The 21,232-nt window shown below is 37.1% G+C and overlaps 1 protein-coding gene across 1 annotated transcript in view; it reads right to left on the bottom strand.

Moving 5' to 3' along the window:
- Positions 1–21,232, bottom strand: part of WRN (WRN RecQ like helicase) — a 79,719-nt gene that overhangs the window by 8,119 nt on the left and 50,368 nt on the right. The window contains exons 23-32 of the mRNA XM_072405250.1: positions 20,711–20,852; positions 15,565–15,735; positions 14,176–14,273; positions 12,438–12,513; positions 11,906–11,979; positions 11,360–11,426; positions 8,706–8,818; positions 6,078–6,192; positions 3,172–3,312; positions 1,252–1,414 (exon numbers count right to left, since the gene is read on the bottom strand). Of these exons, the coding sequence (XP_072261351.1) occupies positions 1,252–1,414; positions 3,172–3,312; positions 6,078–6,192; positions 8,706–8,818; positions 11,360–11,426; positions 11,906–11,979; positions 12,438–12,513; positions 14,176–14,273; positions 15,565–15,735; positions 20,711–20,852 (1,160 nt within the window). The remainder of the gene's footprint in view (positions 1–1,251; positions 1,415–3,171; positions 3,313–6,077; positions 6,193–8,705; positions 8,819–11,359; positions 11,427–11,905; positions 11,980–12,437; positions 12,514–14,175; positions 14,274–15,564; positions 15,736–20,710; positions 20,853–21,232) is intronic.

Raw genomic sequence — 21,232 nt, 5'->3', positions numbered from 1 at the left:
TCGCCAGGCGATCGGGGGTTGTATACCACCTGGTAAGCACTTTGTAATTAGTCTCCTGATAACGATTACTAATAGAGGCTCTATGTCCGTAATATAACATACACTCTATTTGTTCTTTGGTAAATTTAACTCCAAGGTCTCTCTCCCATTTACCAATAAAATTTGGTGGTGAGGTGTCCTGAGTTGTTAGTTGTAATCTGTATATTTGAGAAAGAACTCCTCTTAAGGGATCGCCATTGACACATAAACTCTCTAGAGTACCTAGTGGGCGGCCGAAATCCTGCACCGGAGGCAGTGATCTAAGAAAGTGTTGAAACTGTATTGTCCTCCAGTTATCCAGACATGGAAGGGAGTGGTCTACTTGAAGCTGGTCCGTGTTGGACCAGCGGGAATGATGCAGAAAATGGAAAGCACAATAAACACCGTTCTCAATCCAGATCCTATATACCGGGTCTCTTCTGCTAGTCGGGAACTTGGGGTGTCCTAGGATGGGGGACATAGGGGAGGGGAACACAGTAATGCCTTCCCTGCGGAAATACCTCGCCACCACTCTGAGCGTCTCACCTATCAGGGGGTGTCGGCGTAGGGCAACCGTGTCCTCAGCTGGGGACCATGCCGCCACACTTAACATTATAGGGGACTGTGCGTCCTCCAGGGTCACCCATCCCTTAAAACAGGCATGTCTACACCAGTCGACTGAGCGGGTCAAATGTACCGCCCTGTGGTACAGTATTGGGTCTGGAAAAGCCATGCCCCCTTGATCCTTTGGAAGGGGAAGAATAAATTTGTTAAGACGAGGTGTTTCAGTGTTCCACACAAATTTCAGGAATTCAGAGCGAATTTTATGCAGCAAATGAAGAGGAATGCTTACAGGTAACGTTTGCAGTAAATAAAGGAGACGTGGCATGATGTTCATTTTTAAGATATTGCACCGACCAAACCAAGAAAAGGTGTCACCACTTTTTGAGTGTCTAAGGATATACAGTCTTCTGTGGTATAAGTGTGAAGGTCCCTAGCCTGCCAATGGGGCCACACATTCTTTAGCAGTGTTACTGGCAGCTGTACAAAACTAAACTCACATTTTTACTCACATTGCTACCATCTGATCGTTTATTAGACAGTTATCTGAGATTTACAGTAATAATTAAATCACCAATGAATACTGCAAACCCGAATCATATAATAACAAAACAGCCATATGTAAAATAACAGCCAATATACAAAAGGAGGACAGTTTGATCATTGTCTGACCTGAGTTTATTGGAGGATTTTTAATCACATCAGTAATGGTCTTCTGTATTGAAGGAGTGAGGCCAGCTCGCTGCACATTAAGTGGATAGCCTGCTTTCAGAGCTTGCCAAAGATGCATGCCAACTGCTGCCATGCTTATACTTCTGGAATCAGCAATTTTTTGCTGTAGAAAAAAATATATAGAGTTTATGTTATATATACATTAGATTGTGAGCCCCTTTGAGGGACAGTTAGTGACATGATTATGGTCCTTGTAATATGCTGCATAATATGTTGGCACTATATAAATATTAGTTAATATTATAAAATACAAAGTTGAAATATTTTAGCTTTTGTATGTTTAATTTTGTTTTAAGAAGAGGATAGCCATCTCAGGCCTAATTAAAAGCAATCCCCCTTGAAGTTAGGTAGGAACTAATTTTATGATACAGCCAGTATAAACTTGTGCAGAACAAAAAGAGGAAAAAGTAGTAACTGCTTGCAATATTCATTGCTTATTTCAAGTTTCTTCTTAACATGCATCTGTGACTGTACTATAAACATTATTCAATTAGCATATTCTCAACAAGCAGTAAAAGAGCCCTAAAACAAGCCATAACTGAGTAGCTGGTTGTACTGTATAGTAATTCTATCCCAAAGATTACAAAGGTTTCAGTTGATTTAGCTCAGAAACAGATGAGGGCTGGCAGTCTGCCAAAATTTTTTCAAACAAAAATAAAGTGGATATTGTACTTTTCTTTGTAAGCCTTGAACATGAATTTTTCCAGAATGCCCACTGTTACATTGGTGAAGTAAAAACCTAAGTACCAGTTTGTACATAAGTCGGAACAGGTACATTATTTTAATAAATACAATTAGGACAGATGTTTGTCTCAACATTCATTATCTTCTGGAAAAAGCTGTGCTTTGATGTGCAAAAAGAAAAAACTGCAGAGCTCAGTCTCAGCTGTGTTTAGCAAAAGATTTCTTCTGCAAGTCATGCAAACCGCCCCCTCCAAACCTCTGTCCTGCACAGGAGCAAGCAGGGAAGCCTCTTTGTATCTAGGAGTCAACCATTTGTCGGATGTCCTTAACCCAGAAACTACCTGTATAATTAATCAACATATTTTTAAAAATTACCGCCTCTATTTTTTTCCTATTTGCTCAAAGAGTGAAAACCATATAGATATAAAGTGAATGCTACTTTTTGCTATATAGAAGCATATTTTTTCCTTTCACTAGGTGTGGAAAAGCCTCAGCACAGGTAGCATCTTCCTACATGTAGCGGAACAGCAATAATGCAGACAAAATAAAGCTCCATACTGATAATGGCCTAACATTTGTCATAAAGGCAAAACAAACACTGATCAGGACTTTGTACACATCTGTCATGGTAGCACAGGTACAGTAAATTTCTGACCAACAACAAGACAATTCGCTATAGAACCGAAATATAGCCACAATTTTTCCCTGCTTTGGATAGGGTAAACAAATATTTTTTTTTTGCTGTTTCTTACTTGGTAGCCTTCACTTTAATTCCTATTATAAAGACACAATTGGAAATCACTTTAAAACTAGGTAAACAAGGTGGAAAAACTTGAAAGTTTTTAACCAAAATAGATGTATTTTTAGAAAATCTTCTTCATCTCTTATTGTAGTGACTTAAAATGTTAACATAACATAAAATGTTGACATAAATAGGAAAGTGAATTTACATAGCACGACATAGGCACTGGTAAACACATAATATAGATTTTAACTCTTGTCTACTCTATATATACCTGAAAAAAATAAAAGTTTTGACCAGCCAACGGTTTAAATGCCAGAATAATATATATTCTTATAAATCCAAATTTAATGTACTTGTTATATATGTATAGGTCATCTTCAACTCTGTCTGCACCTATTACCATGGATAGCAGATAGTAGTAGACAACTTACCAAAGACAATTTCTGTTCCTGAAACAGGGAGTAGGTGATGCGCTGGGACTCTGGGAGTGACGTGAGAGCACAACCTTTTGACACAGTCACGCTTGAAACGCTTGGTTTTACATCTGTACTCAAAATGGAAAAAGAATCTGCCTGTAATTGAAAAAAAAAAAAAGCAATGATCACATGTTTAAATACTTATACTAAAGCCTAGGCTTCCAGTGGGTTAGTCATGTGAAATTAGGCACACCCCTATTAAATTTGTAGTTCTCTATTAAGAAATATTCACATATCAACGTCTAATCTTGTTTTTATTTATCGCTGGAAAAGAAAGTGATGAGAAAATCAATGTTATTTTTTGTTGTTTCCTGCAATTAAATCAAACAAAAGATATTAACAAAAATGTGTATTCTGAGGAAAAAGGTAGGGCATTCTACCCACTAATAGCTAGTGTAACCCCCCTTGGCTGAAAAAACAGCAGTGAGTTGCTTCTTGTAGCTATTTACCAGTCTCTGACATCAGCCTGAGTTAAGTTGTGAGCTGTTTGAGGGGTTTCTTCGATGTACAGCCCATTTCAAGTCACCCCACAGTATCTCAATGGGATTCAGATCTGCGCTTTTACTCTCCAGGACTCTCCATTTCTTAGTTTTCAGCCAGTTCTTTGATCTGGTATCTAAATAAATCAATTTTAGACTCATCTGTCCAAAGAACATTATTCCAGAAGTCCTGGTCTTTGTCTAAGTTCCCCTTGATGTTTCTCTTAAAGAGCAAATATTTCCTCCTTGCATACCTCGCTTGCAAGTTAAAGTTGTGCAGTCTCTTTCTGACTGCAGAGGCATCAACAGTAGCAAGGGCTTTTGGAGACTTCTTTTAGTATCTTGTGTTCTGCTCTCAGGGAAAACTTGATTGGATGGCCGGACCTGGGCATGCTGCCAGCTGTTTTCAAAGTCCTCCACTTGTAGACTATTTTCCAGACAGTGGAATTGCGGATTTCAAACTCTTTTAAGATGTTATTAAACCTCATACCAGACTTATAAACTTCACTCTCACCACAACAGTTAGGAGCACTCAAAACGTCTGAGGTTTAAATAGGGCAAACCTCCTTCAAAATGCTGAGCAAAATAGTTCTAATCCTGTACCCTGATGTGATACACCTGTGTGTGATTTAAGCCATTTTAAGTGGGAATAAAGGTGGGGGTGTCCTAATGCATTCCTCACCAGAAATTTAATTTTTGAAGATTTATATTTTACAGAAAATTTGGAAAGGTGTTTTCTTCATGAAACCTCACTGGTTTAATCAGAGAGGTATATATGGTAGGTGCTCATTGTAGTGTAACATTGGCCTCATTTAAATGTGGTGTATAAGTGTATAAGTGTATAAGGTGTATAAGTTCACAGTGTGGAATGACTTAGAATGAACTGGAAATAAAACGAAGAAAAAGCTATTTTTTTAGTCAGCTAATAAACAAACTTTTAGGAAGAGGTTCTGGCTTCTTTATGTTGCATTAAACCTACTTTGCTTTAGTAATCTAGGCCAGACTAAGCACCTGCTAGTGTGCTAAAATCATGGCAAAAAGACTGTTGCTTAGACTCTGTAAGGAGGTGGTGCAAAGCCGAGGTGTTATGTGGTTTTGGCTATCCCCGAGATCCGTGTCAATAGGGACTCTGAAAGCATCGCTATCCTATTGAATACAGCATGCACTACATATGAGAAAGTCTGTTGTAGTAGTAAGCCCACCGGGTCCAGGGCTTTAACCTGTGGTCATACTATGTAGGGTTTGTATTTTATTGTTGTTGTTTATTGACTGTTTATGCTTGAAAGTGGAGGCTTTGGAAGGTAAATGCAAATGGATTTAAATAGACAGATAGGGGATAGGGGTTCCCATGGGTTAACACATTTGTCCTAATGAGCTTATTGCTACCTGACTTTTTTTCAATTTATGTTTTGACTGTATTGACACTTCAATGGAAAACATTATACCATTAACTCTTAAAAATGAGATTCAAAGGGTTTTCCTATAAATTACAGCATCTCTTGAAAGAATTGCATGTTTTGAATTTTCAGCTCTCATCAATATCATCATTCCCAAGCTCTTCAAAAACTGACTTCTGTGCTCACTGTTGAAACTTCCCAAATCAGTATGCCTCTGACAACTCCTTTCAAGATACTACACAAAGGATAAAAAAGCAGCTGTTTCAATATGTTTAATGTATATTACTTTGAAATATAGTCATAGGACTAGGTAGCATGGGCATTGTCTGATAGTCTGTGTTTCTTAACTACAGCGAAAAACTACTGTTAGCTTGCGTCCAAGGCCTATTTATTAAAATGCTTTCATAAATTAGAGAAAAATCTTTTTTAGTGGGTGATACATAGGAGATATTATTAAATTTCTTTTGCTTGAGAATAAGCTTGTAGTTTGTATTTTAGCCACAAGGTGGTAACAAATAAGATGTTTCATGCATTAAACCAGACTAATTACAGTGAAGTTTCTATAACAATAAAAAATGCAAAATAACTTGGTTACATATAGTGCTATATTTTGATAAAAATGTAGTCTCAGAATTAAAAAAAACAAATGATCTGACCAATGTAGGATTTAGAGTCTTCTGACTGATCCTCCCTTGGAGAAACTTTAATGAAACTTCAGTCAAATCCAGGATGTGTTTTACATAGTATCTAGTTCTATACAACTGCTTTCCAACATTCTTTTGAATAATCAATAAACTGCCAAAATAAACTTAGCAACACCCCACTATTTGTCTCATGGGCAAAGCAACATAACAAAAAAGTTCTAGATAAACTAGGATACTATTTTTTCCCTTTCTTTTTAATCTTACTCCATGTGTCTCCAGGTGTCACTATGACAGTAAGTGATGTAAAATCTAGCTGTCATTGGAAAATCATAAAGCTGTACCTTCAGACTGTTGGTCAAGCAGAACTCCTTGACTACTTCCACAAGAGGAGCCAGCATGTTTGCTTTGGCTTCTGAGACTCCGTCAAGCTTCTTCATATTATCAACAGTCGTTGGTCTTCAAAAAGAGTTTTAGAATATTCATTACTATGTAGGCATAACATTAACAAGCAAGATACATAATGTGTTTAAAGAGCAAGTCCACATAAACAGAATACTGTTTTGGGATGGCGTGGGTCAGAGTTTAATCAATTTTCATATTTTTACGTCTGTATAAAGCGATGCCCTCCAATTCTGGCAATGCCCAAACCAAGATGACTTTGTATCATTCAAACTTATCTCACAGAGTCCACTTTATTTTACCAGGGAGAGTCTAGTAGCTGGCAAGTAATGCAGTTTTCTATTTTCCGCACGTTTGTAGTATCTTTTGGAAAAATGTTTCAGCCTGGTGATGCTAGAATGGCTAAAGAGCAAAATCTGTCTGGACATGGGGTGGAAATGATGATGAGGTCCTAGACAGCAGTAATGGCATAAAAAGGGAAAAAACTTTGGCTTTGGTTAAAAGGTAAACATGTGAAGCTGTGTAGGCCATATGTAAATGTAATTGAGCTTCTAATTTAAATACAATAATTGGAAGGTTACTTTCTTTCATCTACAATTTAACACTAAAGCCAGGTACACACGTGCAATAATTGTTGTTAGAAAAAGAACTACTAACAATTATTTTGAACGATTGTATAGTGCACAACTCTGTACATGCTGTAACGATATGATCGTTCAAATATAATCCACCAATAGTGTACACACGCTAGATACGATTGTTTGAACGATGCAGGAAGTGACATGTAAAGGAGAATGTTGTACTGCAGAACCATCCACGATCACTGAACGACCGTACACACAATAGATTGCAAACAATCGCCGCCCAATCAAATCCGTTGGGACAGTTGTTTGTTTCCAGTGACAATCCTTGTTTATCGGCGTCATTAGGCACTATTTATGTTACCATTATCGGACGAACGGTTGTTAGTCGTTCGTTTCCAACCATAATTATTGCAGGTGTGTATGCAGCTTTAAAGATGTAAAACTCTGCTCTGCTGTCAGTCCATCCAACGTTCTGTTATGAAGTTTGGTGGTCTCATTTACCCTCTGGGGTTCTGACTATTCTTGGGGACTTATTATTATTATATACTATTTTCCACCAATATTTATATAGTAAATTCAGTAAATTGGAGTTTTAGCTAAAACCGGTCTTATTTGGAGTGATCCCAGCCTTGTGAACACTGTGAAATTAAAATATCACAGCTACAAGAATAGAATTGTTTTAATTGGAGTAGTGGGCATTCTAAGAGTTAAAATCCAAAGATTATATATGTAAAGACCTTGAGAGACATGACAAACTCCCCAACAATCTACAAGACTCTGAAATGTATAGCAAATGAACAGACCATTTGTCAGATTAAAATGTGTTATATACAAGACATTGTTCTTCTCTTTCAATGAGCTTGATTTATTAAAGCTCTCCAGGACTGGAGAGGATACACTTTCATCAGTAAAGCTGGGTGATCCAGCAAACTTGGAAATTGATTTCTTAAAAGTAATTTGCTATTTGATAGCAAATATTTTGATTTTTTTATTTTGATTTGATAGCAAATATTTTCAATCCTGGCCAGATCCATTCCGGGTTTGCTGGATTACCCAGCTTTACCGATGGAAGTGTATCCTCTCCAGCCTTCAAGAGGTTTAATAAATCAGGTCCAATTTGTACATGAAATCAGCTTCTAAGTTTCCAGTGCAGAGTAATTTAGGAAATATTTATTTACAATGGTGGGAGCTGCACACAAGCCTCCACCACTACCCCTCCAATGATATTTACAATGTATAGAGCTCTTTACTTTTTAATTTTCACTGCTACTAGCCAAAGTCAGAATCGTATAAACTAAATACTAATACCAATAATTACTATTAAAGGTACTCTGAGTTTAAAATAGAACAAATCTCCATCTCTCTCAAAATGTATTTAAAGACTTAAAGGTTAAGGCACATGAATATGTGCCCTTGCGCTTCTTTGTGTTTGCTTCACAGACCGGTGTAAGATGCCTGTACTTTAAAACAGACTTGGACTAAGATTTTCTATTAAAAGCTAGTAACCTTTTCATCATTTATGCAAACATTTATTACTAGCACATATTTAGTCACTAAAGTTTTTTGTCAACAGAATGCTGAGAATAACTAACTTTTATTCATTCATCAATATTGCTCTAACGAAAAACTGATTAACAATTTAAAACATTACCGATATAAATTTTTCCAGGGTGCAAAAATAAACCAATAATGCTTTACAAGAAAATTCTTCAATTTTTCCTAAAGAAAAAAAAGCAGAAACACACACATTTGCTAAAATCTGTATGTCTCAAGGAAAGTCCGCACAGTAAAGATCACAGGACTGAAAGTAAGTATTTCACAAAGAGGGACTGAAAATTGAAGAAAAGACTGAAAATTGTAAAAAGGTTTTTTACGCCCCCCCAATAATGAGTATATCCATAAATATATATATATATATATATATATATATATATATATATATATAGTCTGGAAGGTGAACAAATAAAAAACAAACATTCTGTTTACCTCATTTTAGCCATGTCCACAAGCACTTTGTTAGTAGCTAACACAGCTGGAGGGATATCCTTTTCGCTGGCAATTTTCTGCCTAGCAGATACCAGTTTGGCGTACAGTGCAGTCTGTGGAAGATAGACATTTATTAATTTCTTTATAAGAGAACACAGTTTTCATAGAGTGTAGTAAACAGTAAAGAAATAAAAGTAGTAGTAAAGTAATAGAAATCCCATGGTGTAATGTAAAAAAACACACAATCAAATCCTTACACACACACACACACACATCTGCAGAGAGGCCATTTATTCGACCTTCAGGATGTGTTTGTATGGGAGAGTGGAACCGTAAATATCCTTACTAGTGTTGATGTTCGAATTCGGGTTGTCCCTATATTCGACCCGAATATGGCTGTTCGAATTCGGGTAGACCCGACCCGAAAAACACGGGATTCGACAGCAAAAATTCGGAAAGGGGAAAAGAAAAAACTGTTTTTTTTCTTAAATTATTTATTTCGTATGTGTTTTTTATTTTAAACTTGTTCTTTTTTTATTTTTTACAGGTTATCCGACAATGACATTATGAATCATAATGTCATTGTGGGATTCCTGGACCGTAGGAACTTTGCGGTCACAGCTAATTGAAAGCAGGTGCCTTCAATTAGCTGTAACCGCAGGCAAAAGGAGGGCAATGAATGGAAATACTATGTCCATTCATACCTCTTCTGCTCTGTGATTGGCTGAGAAATAGGAAACCCTGATGACAGCTCAACTCGTCACAGTGATCAGGGGAGCAGAGCTGTCAGCATAGTAAAGCTCTGCTGATTGCTCTGCTCCCTGATTGCTGAGGAAAGGGAAATCCTGAGGATGCCTGAGCTGTCTTCAGGATTTCCTATTTCTCAGCCAATCACAGAGCACTATGGATGAATGGGCACAAGTCTCCCCATTCATCTCTAGTGCTGAATAGCTGGAAAATCCCTCACTGTCATTGAGATAACCTGTAAAAAAAAAAGTTTAATTACACAAACACACACACATTAATAAAATATTTTAACATTAAAGCCTTGTCCTATTTTTTACTTATATTTTAACCCTTTCAGGGAATAAGTAAGGGGATTTATGTACCCCTGTGCTCATTCCCCAGGGTGGGGAGGTGGAGATCTGGGAGTCTCCTTATTAAAGGGGGCTTCCAGATTCCAAAGTCCTGCTAAAAATGTTTATAAAAGCCCCCATTGTTTTCAGTGGAAGCTTCATAAAAGCTTAAAAACGCTTGAAAAAGCCTCCATTGAGTTCAATGGAAGCGTTTTCCCGCGTTTATCCAGCATTTGAATTTTTTAAATGTTGCAAGCAACGTTTAAGATAACGCTCAAAAACATGCCTGAAGGAAACGTCCTGATGTAGATTAGCCCATGGGAATGCATTGGGACTTCAAACATGTGCTTTAAAAAGCCTCAGGTTAAACGCTGGGGAAACAGTCCGTGTAGACTAAAGCTGCATACACACGTCCAATAATTATCGTTAGAAACGACTGATGAACGACCAATGAACAACCGTTTGGCCAAAAAAAGTGACCAAGGACGCCGACGAACGAGGATTGTCGTTGGAAAGGAACGACCACCACGGTGGATCTGATTGGCCGACGATCTTTCACTATCTATCGTGTGAACAGTATTGTGTCGTTCAGTGATTGTGCATCTTTCTGCGGTACACTTTCTTCTTTACATGTCCCTCCCTGCATCGTTCAAGCGATTGTATCTAGTGTGTGGACGCTGTTGGTGGAAAATATTTGAACGATCATATTGTTACAGCATGTACAGAATTGTGCACAATATGATTGTTCAAGTATATTCGTGCATAATCGTTGATCGGTGGTAATTGTTCATTTTCTAACAATAATTATTGGAAGTGTGTACCTAGCTTTAGCCTAAAATTGATTTGACAGGTGCTATTTAATCTTCATGTGAAGTACAGGGATATGTAATAGTATTATGTATCTTTTTATAATGTATCTTTTTATGTATCCTTTTACAATGTATCTTTTTACAATGTATCTTTTTATGTATCCTTTTACAATGTATCTTTTTACATCTGTTTGGAGGCTGGAGAAGCTCTACACAGTGCTGAAAAAAACCTAATTTTTCCTCCCATTGACTTTAATGGTGTTCGACTTTCGACCACCCGAATTTTTTTGCTATATTCGAGCGAATAGCTGCCGAATCGAATGGTGAGCTATTCGACCAACACTAATCCTTACCCAACCACACTTCATCAACTGTTATTTGCTTTTTCATTACATTATTAAATTTTTCCACTTGCATGGGATGTAGCTTCTTAGTAACACCCACTGATGTTATAGAATTCCCAAATTATAACAAAACAGTGGCCAGTTTTACTACAGAGTAAACACTGTGTTGTATGTATTATTATCAAGCTTGCAGTCTCCCATCTTTTGTGGTTTCTATTCAAGTTGTGATATTTAATAATGGTCATGTCTTACTTTCATGGGCATCACTCTTGAATTTGTGGTTACCACTACTGAAAATGTAATGTCAATTGCACTGCATTGCACCCCCCACTTGATATACTGGAAAATAAAAACAGCAGGGAAGACTTGTACTGTGGGGGGTCTACAGACATATTAGTTTTAACCCTCCCAAGTTGACAACTAACCTGTTGTTCCAGTTCTTGTGCGGAAATTGCAGGTTCAGTTGGCTTAATTGGTTGCCGAGTCTCCAAACTGTTTTGAATTCAAGAAAAACAAAGAGCACATTATAATTTTTTTTTTAAAAGAACAATACTGGGCAAATGCTTGTCACCATATACCATTTTAAATATAACTAACCTCCTCTGAGGGTATGTACTAAACCAATTAAAATTCAGAATGATATAGGCATACAAAAACACACTTGCTAAAATGAAAGTGCATTCATTTTAACATATTTAACAGACATTATAGTTGCAAACTACAATCCTAAAGCATACTGTGAAATAAAATGAAAGGTCCCCTTATTAAATAATGGATTCCCACACGTAAAACATACTTACCTCACACCTGGTCTCCACCCCAGGCACATAGGAAAGGATATAACATGATCTTTCAGGGATCTTGGCACCACTAGATATCCAAAATCTTGGGAGATGAGGCTCCAGGTCAACTTTAAATCAATTAGACCTATAAATGTGTTATCTGCTTTTACATTGTGTATACAAAAATACCTGATTTTAGAGGATTCCTCCTTGGAAAGCTTCTCAGCCTCTTGGTAGGAGAACTTGCCTCTTAGTGAAAGTTTCTGTAAATACATGCAGTTTCATAATTGTTCTTTTTTTTTGTGGCCACATGAGCAAAACTATAAAGGCTACTAAGCAGAGCAAAAGCAAAAATATAGATAGTAGAGCAAATAACAAATAAGTAGAGCAAAACAAAACCTCGGTGCCAGTGTCCAGATTTCTAGAATGGCAAGTTATCCAAAATGCAGTTACATTACTTTTTGAACAATACCTACTTTAAATTAAGACTAGGATTTGAGTAATCAGGCGACACACTGACATTTCCTAAGTCCAACAATATGCAGATCAACTTTCTCAGAAACCTGCTGTGTGCGTACAAATGAAATTTCTAAGCTTCCACCCCGAGCTGTAGGAAAATATATACATTTACCTGATCTCTTTTTAATATAATTTAAAGGTTGTATAGTTAAAAAAAGTTATAGCCACCTAAAATAGTTAAGTCACTGTGAAAAAAACTAACCTGAAGGTCACCAACAGGTTTACTGGATGTCCTTTGCGGAGAAGGCTGAATAACCAAAGGAGATCGAGGCTGTACACTGTTTAAAAGTGAGAATGTAAAGGTAATTCCATTTTTTTTCTTCAAAGCAATATTTTCAAAACAACAATCATTAAAAGGAAAACATATGGATACTGCCCACTATTATATAAAAGAATACTCCATATCTGGGAAAACAAAATATTGTCCAAGGTATCACAAAACTAGGTATGAAAAACTAATAGCAGGCCAATGTATAATTTAAAAAGTTGAATATAAAAGCATAGGGTCACATTGGAAATTATAGCTTTATACTACTAAAGAAATGTCCTTTAGGGTGCAGCCCTATTGGTAAAATGCTTGCCTTCTTTCCCTCTACTGCTATCTTCACTGAGAATTTTTCTGCCCTGTACTACACAAGCTTCGCAAGAACAACATCTTAACTGGGTATTTGTCCTACTGCCAAAAATACTTTATTCAATAATTCCCATAAATAGGCCAAACTCATGGAGGCCTTCAGCTTTCTGGAGGAGCTGGGGCAAATAGTAAATATCATAGGAACAGTAAGAAAGTATTTTACCAGGTTGACTGCAAATATGATAACTCCCAATAACAAGTTAAATCTCTCATATCATCTTTGTAGCGCCAGCCATAATGTGAGTTCTACTCCACTGACAAAAATGATTGTGTACCAATTCTCAATGCTCGCTATATAATCTTATGTGCCCTCCAGTAAGTCTTAAAAATACCAAACTTACTGGAGGGCACATAAACATATCTTTGGAGATGCAAGGGTAAAGCCCCGTACACACGTCAGATTTTTATCGCCCGATAATCGGCCAGATATCGGGCGAAAATCTGCCGTGTGTACAGTCGGTGTTGTCCATCGTCCGAACGACCGTCCTGGCGGATCCACGGAGGATGGACGACGACGGATTCTAATGCAAGGGAAGAGGGAGAGCGCGCAGCAGGGTGCCGCTCCGTCGCTCTCCCCCTCCCCTCTCCATAGAACAAGAATGGTGCTGTATGTACAGCACCGTTCATGCATCGTGCAGTCCCTTGTCGTTGGAAAGGATCGTGAAAGATCCTTTCCAACCACAAAAATTGCAAGTGTGTACGCAGCTTTACAAGGTAAACAGGTTTTAACTTTAAATTAACTGAGGATAACTTGTCCAGACTCCAACCTCTTTTTACATATAAGGAATGTCTCACAATCTCTAATTTGGTTTCAATACATTTTTATTAAATGTTCATAAGAATTAGGCTATATACACACGTGCAATAATTATCGTTGGAAAAGATCTTTCACGATCCCTTCCAACGAATAAAGACTGCACGATGCATGAACGAATGCTGTACATACAGCACCCTTCTGCTCTATGGAGAGGGGAGAAAGACGGAGTGGGACCCCGCTGCAGTCTCTCTCTCTTTAATTCTATGATGCTGCCCTCCAACTGCATATATTCATTAAACAGCCCATTCATACAGAAGCTGTTGGGGGGTAGGATAAATGCTGAGAACTAACTGCTAATATGAAAAAAGAATTAGGATACATATCACATTCTCCCCAAAATTATTAATTGATCCCTTTAGCCTTTCTTGATTACAGGTGATGGTATTCAGATAGAAAGTCATCCATTTTTATGTAAGGTGGGCTATTTGCCTTTATCTGAAGTCATGCAATCAACACAATAATGAGTTTAGCTCCTCGAAGACAGATTACCTTACAGAAGTTGAGTTTTGGGAACACAGTTCATCATTTGGTGGCAGAAGCAGGGTTGGGCAGGATTCATTCATGGCTTTACTTATCCAAGTTCTGCTCTGTAAATGGCAGGGAAAATAATTAACACAAATCAAAGTATTATTAGGATTTTGTGCTGACAGATCAGTTGGAAACTTATCAACTTTTATCCCAATTTTAATGGTATAATACCTGCCAGGCTTTTACAAATACCCAAATCCACAGAAAAACATTTTATGTTTGAGAAAAAGGTTATTTATAAATTGGAACTGCCTCCACTTAAGTAAAGAATCAGATTATAACAGATACTAGAAAGCAGCGTCTTCAAAAAAATCAATTGATTTGCTGTAATTCCCATCATGTAGTTGTAAAAGGCAAAAGACCCATGTAAAAGGTTTAGTAATGATTTCCATGATTTCAGTAGTGATGTAACTTCTGAACCAGTGAAGGACTGGGCTGTAGTAATTTGCCCTCTGAGCTGGCACTAACATGTTTGGCTGGTGGCTCTGAAAAGAGAAAGTTCACCATTCACACACTGATTAGTGCCACATCATTAGTCAGTAGCACAAACTGGGTATTAAATAACATTATATTGCTACCTATTACCACTCAGGCTTGTGATCAGTTTGTCATAAGTCAGCACCCTTGCAAATATAAGATGACAATAGACCAATTCTGAAAGCTGCAAGGGAATCTTATGGTGGAAAATGCATCACATAAAGCCATGTTTTTAGGAACACTCACTTTTCACAATGGCCGCCAATACTTCATCAAACAAGAGTAAGGAAGGTGTGGCCGCAAAGACCTTATCAAAGGCTTTATAGTCATTTAAAAATAATTAACAAATACCTGATAAACAATCTTAACAGCATATCTCACGAAAGAGGTTTGTATATCCTCACAATTGTTCAGCATTTAAAGCAACACTTAGTCAAACTTGAAAATGTACGTTTCTGCCTACAAAATGCATGCTTCTGATTTTTAAGCATACATAAATGTAGCCAAAAACCACTCTTTATATACTCTTTATATACACATGGATGCTACTAATATAAGGTTCTAGGAACCTCAACTGATAAACCACATGTATCATGAGGCAAGATAGTCCCAATCTAACCTATCTTGCCTTTAATATAACTCGCAGACAGAAAAAAAACTGCACAGAATAAACAAACAAAGTTACCAATCCAATTCCAACCACACACAGCTGTTTAATGTATTTTAGCTGTATTGTTGTTTTACTGATTAGAGAATTAGATGATTAAAGATAAAATCACTGGACTTCCTAGTAGTGATTTTTAGCACCATTCAATGTTTCCTGGACAATATTTGCACCTTGGGTCATGTTGTTTTTGGCTACTAATGTTTTACCTTTGTTGTAAGACCACATGTAGTTGCAAACTTGTTGCGACCAGTGGACTCTCTGAGATAGCCTTCAGTAATTAACACCCGAGCCAAAGCCTTCCAGAAAACCTCAGTATGGGACTTTCCTCTACCAAACAGAGGATGGCAGCGATATCTGTCTGGTAACCGCTGAGAAGTCTATTGTATTAAAAAAAAAAAATGTACATAGATAAAAGTAGTTAAAAAAATATAAAATATGAGTAAATGAAATATGTAATTAAAAAAACAGAAAGCTTACAGAATATTTATATTTAACAATTATAGATAGATGTATGGAAAAGTACACCTCATCAATTGGACAACAGATATTCTTAGTAAGAATTGTGAAAGGAATTAATTTAAACAGGGTTTCTAAGCAGAAACAATTTTGGGGTTTTGCACATGGTGAAACGCTCACCAACTTGGTATACAATCACCCTTTATTTATAGCTAGTAAGAGCCAACCCCCTTCCACAAATCTTTTACCAAGTAAGCAGCGAAAGCATAATGGTCATTCAATTTATTGGGGCAACTGAACCTGAATGTATTTAAAATACTGCCCCCATACAGTTTACCCTCTCCTTATATTCATTAAATAAAGGGAAGTTGTTTTTGTACTAAGTGTCTCCAAACTGCAGTCTACATGAAAAAAAAAATTAATGGGACTTACTACATAAAGCCTTGTGATAGATGCAAATAACTAAGGCATTGTATGGTAAGCTTGTGACTAAAGTTACATACAATGATTATTACTTAAGACAAATGGTCATGCTTATCATGAGTAAAAATCTAGCAAAGTTCTAGTGTACAGCTGTCCCCAAATGTTGCTCAATCAAGCTACCCTGGTGGATTGATCAACGGCGAGCAGGGATGAGAGCTGCACTTTCCTGTAGAGGAGAGCACAGTGGGGTGCCAGTCACTGTTCTGCAAGCTCTTGTAACTCTATAATGACCAAGGCAAACTCTGCAGTTGTTTCTTTTTGCATATCAAAGCACAGCTTGCTCCAGAAGTTAATGAATGTCTAGGCTCCATAAAGGTTTTTTTGTCTTTGCTTTGTTTGTGATTAACAGTGAGGATTTTACGCATTAACTGACACCACGCTGCCTAATAATATGTTCGGACAAACATCTGTCCTAATTGCATTTATTAAAATAATGTACCTGTTTCGACTTAAATACAAATTCAACTTAAGAACAAACTTACAGTCCCTATCTTGTATGTAACTGGGGGCCTACCTGTAGTTCAAATACTGTCGTTCATGGACCTGCCCGACAGATGTGTATACATAGCCTTGGTCCATGTGATCCATACAGCAAGTGTAATTCATAGAGATTCTTGGTGCATGGTGCTGTCACTGTAGAGGCCATGCAAACAAGCTGTAAATGATACAGCTATAGAATTGCATTTGCAGACCTGGATACTGTCATAACAAGGTCACTTGATGTAAAACATTAAAACATTCATTAACTTGGCTTTCTAGCAGCCTCTTTTATTAAAAAGTCCCCTGTAAGTATTTGTTTCTCCTGACAGATTGTAGCAGTGAACAGCGAATGCAGTGTGATTTTTGCAGGTATGCTGGACTGGACTACTGAACTGGCAAGGTTACTTAAACAGTATAAAAAAAAAAAAAACTTATCTATGCTGTAAAATCAATTTCAGTGCCTTAGAAAGTTCAGGTATAGATGTGTCACTTTCAAGATGCGGTTCATTTTGAGCTTGAACAAACCCTTGTAATGTGTTTTGATCTAAATTGTACAATAAGAATCACTGGTAAGCGGTTTATTAACAGGAACACTGACTAATAATTAAGTGAAAGTGATATCTTAACATTAAAGGCAGCAAACATTGAAAACTGCAAATCAGTTATGATTGCTGCCTTTACAGACCAATTTGAGAAACATCTCATTAAATGCGATCAGACAAGGCAAACCACTTATTTCTATTTTTTTTTCTTTTTTACTTTAGAGGTTTCCTTTCTGGAGATCTCTTTATCTTTCATCGTAACAAAGGCAGTATAAAATTTCATCAATGGCAACTTCCTAATTTGAAAGTTCCCAGGAGAACCTTCACTTCACCAGACTGACTAGTTTTTCATATAATAGAGGAAACCTGATCCCCTCCTGTGATCTATTTTGGGACTGTCTGAAAGCCCATCTGCAGCTAGTTATCTGAGGGGTGAAATGTACAGGAGTATGAAAAACAAAAATAATCAGTTAATCTAGTAAAAAACAGGATTTTTTTACAGACAAAGGGTTTTTTTTATACATGATGTGTTTGTGCAAAGATACATTATATAAACTTTTTCTTTACTTAACTTGAAACTGCTTGAAGACAAATACACAAAACAACACGTTAATGACACTACTAGTACAATTCACATCGATAAATGCAAAGTTTCAGTATCATGAGACAGCTGACGTGAAACTTTTATGCAGTGGTTTATTGTAATAGTACATACCATTTAGGTCACTTTCTAACCCCAGTTTGGGTAGTACCAAATGTAGAGCTCAAAAGTAAATAGGTCAACAAAAGACAGCTTGCCCTCACCTATTCCAGTTGAATGTAACACTTCCTGTCCTAGGCTGACATAGCTTACTTGCTATCCTGAACCTTTCACCTATCAGTACTTTCACCTGTGGTTGCTCTCCTGATTTTGGTATAACAGTTCACCCTCTTCTTATCTCCAATAAATAGAGGGAAGGTGGTTCATGGTTCACAATGTATATCTAGGAAAGCTGACTATATTGTTTAAGATTTTATTTCAGTGCTCAGTAAAGTTACAAATACATTGAAACTTAGGCGAGTTTTGAAGTTTTTGTACTCATTCAGGCTAAAAGAGAAAAGAACACAGATGCAGTGACCACTGTTAGGATGCAATGAGCCTGATTTATGAAATCTCTATTGTGGATAAGAGAACCTTGATGATCCAGCAAAACTGGAGTGGAGTTCTTTAAAATCATGCACTATTAGCTGACAAAAGGTTTTAGTCCTGGGCCAGATCCATTGGCAGGCTTGCTGGATCACCTAGGTTTTTGTGTCACTTTTCCATGCTGCAAAAGAGTGAATTGAAAAAAAAATCAGACTATATTATACAGGTTACAGACTGATTAGAATTGCCCCTTTTGAGCAGAATGTTGTTTCCTTTCTTTTTATATTCAAATTGACAAATTGTTTGAACTGAACAAAAAAAGTTATACGTTTTACATTGATTTGGTTGTAGTGCCTGATGTCCCCATAAAATTAAAGTAAGATAGTCTGAAAATGTTTATACTGGCAGAGAGATTGAGTTGCAAGTACTGTTTCTCCACACCTCTAAACTATGCACGCATGCAATGTCTCACTGACCCACCCACTGAAAATGGAGTGGATCAGTATCACACAGATACACTGTTTTTTTGTTTATTTTATAACCTGGCTTCTTTACCCTCCTAGGAGTCTGGGACCAACAATTCACTGGTTATCTAGTCCTGCATTTCTCAACTGTTTCAACATGGGGGAACCCCTTAAAGAGGACCAAACGTAAAACTCCCAAAAAAACCAAAAAAAACCTTTAATCCAACAGAGCAGTCTGATCCTTCCATGGTGTCCTGCATCGGGTCCCAGATCGTCCAAGCATCTGTCCCGAAGCCGGAGCTCCAGACGCCGCCATCTTCGTCTCTTCTTCTGGGTTCTTTATCCTACGTCACCCAACCAAGGCATGAGATCGGGTGATGTAGGATGGGAAAAAAAACTTGCCAATCTCACTGGGCATGCATGAGATCATAAAATTTGTTTTTCATTGCCCGAGAAGGCTCCTTCTGCGCATGCCTGAGATGCTCGAGAATGTGCAGAAGGAGCACTCAAGAGCCTCTCGGGAAGCATGACGTAGGTATCCCGGAAGGCGTTGTGCTCCCATTCATTCTCGATCGCTTAGGGGCGGTGCTGCACCATTTTATTTAAAAAAAAAAAGGTGTTGCACTTAAAAAGAAAACAAACAACAGAATTTTTACTTTACAAAAAAAGGGTTGTCCACCCTTTTATGTAAAGGTAAATTTCTGAGTTTAGGTACCCTTTAAGATAACTTTGAGGTCTTCAGTAAACCCCTGCTATAATGACTATATACACACCACAAAGTATTAGTATGGTGGTCACGGGGATAAATTCCTGTTACACTGTATGCCAGTGGGAAGAATGTCACCCATACACAAAGCAAAAAAGATTGTTGGTATCAGTTTTAACTGACCTAAGAGTCACAAACTGCTCATTGCTCAAGGAAAACCTAGCAGCCTCTGGAGGAACCCTGGTTGAGAAACACTGATTTAGTCTCTAGAACTTTGCAATTTGTCTCGACTTATTTAAAGTAATAATGAAGACTTTAATTTCTAAATCAATCTGGCCTTGTTAGTTCAAAGCTTGTTTTTGCATGTTTTTACACTATTTTGTCAACTATCTGTATTTTTCTTTAATTTGCATTGCTAAGTTGTTTACTACTTCGAATGTAGGTGCTTTCTCATGCAGCCTTCTTGAATTCAATAGTGACTATTACTTCTTAATTTTACCTATGGCAATAATATCGGCACAACCTTTGAAATTGGAGGTGTCACCAGGTTAACATTCTGTAGTAAATCTCTATATCCCCGACTGGACATGGAGGAGTTGCATCTGAACCATTAACTGACTGGTAGGTTGGGCTGACAGAAGTCAATCAGTTCTTTTTGCTACTCTTGGCTAAAAGTACAGATCAATACCATACATTCAGCATTCTAGCTAATTTTTGAAATGTACCACAACAAAATGAGTCCTGCTGACTTCAATATTCTTTCCTGCACTGGAAAACACAGGAAATTTTATGACAACAGTGTACCAAGTACATTCAAGCAGAAATGTAACACTTTAGCATTACAGAGTAGGACAGCAAAACAAAGTGTGCAAGATACATGAAGAGTTGGATGTGCAATTGGACAAAGTGTAGGTTAGGCTGCAGGATGATGTGGGACAAGGTGAGCTGTCCGTTGCTTCAAACAGTTATGGAAAAAAGTAATGATAAAATAAATTTGATCTGCATAGCATTAATGCATTATGCTGGATTCTCTGCAGTTGTAAGGTAAAACTTTTTGAAAAATATAAGCGTTAAAAGTCTACCATGGATACTTACAGATCCACGAAGAAACAAAACAGGGACACCGGTGCCAAATTTTTCACCCAAGGCTTCTACAGCGGATAAAAGCTGAAGGACCTGTGGACCAAAATCTTGAAGACTGTCTTCTACATCCTTAACTGGAAGATTATATTTTAATCTACAAAAGCAAATAGGCAAGTTATCATTTTGAAAAATGTATTTTAATACAAAGAGAATTAAGAAACAACAACAAATTACCACAATATAGCTAATGCTACATGGACTGTTTTTTAAACGCTTATAAATGCCTATTCCACCTTTAAATGTGTTTATACAAGCATTTCTAGGGCGTTTTAAAGCAAGACTTAAAATGCTTATAAAAACCTATAATTCATTTATGGGCATTTGTAAAAGTTTCTAGGTGTTTAAAGGCCAAATCTGAAAATTATTTCCTTTGAAATCAATTCCCTACTGATTTCAATGAAAGCATCTAAAAGCTTTTATAGGCCATTATAAGCGTATAAAAAATTAAAATGCAACAAGAAGTGTTCTCTTTAA

The sequence above is a fragment of the Pyxicephalus adspersus genome, chromosome 3 (genome assembly GCF_032062135.1).
Source record: "Pyxicephalus adspersus chromosome 3, UCB_Pads_2.0, whole genome shotgun sequence".
In the NCBI taxonomy this organism is placed as follows: domain Eukaryota; kingdom Metazoa; phylum Chordata; class Amphibia; order Anura; family Pyxicephalidae; genus Pyxicephalus; species Pyxicephalus adspersus.
The sequence above is the reverse complement of the archived record's forward strand: the minus strand, read 5'-3'. Positions and strand labels throughout refer to the sequence as shown.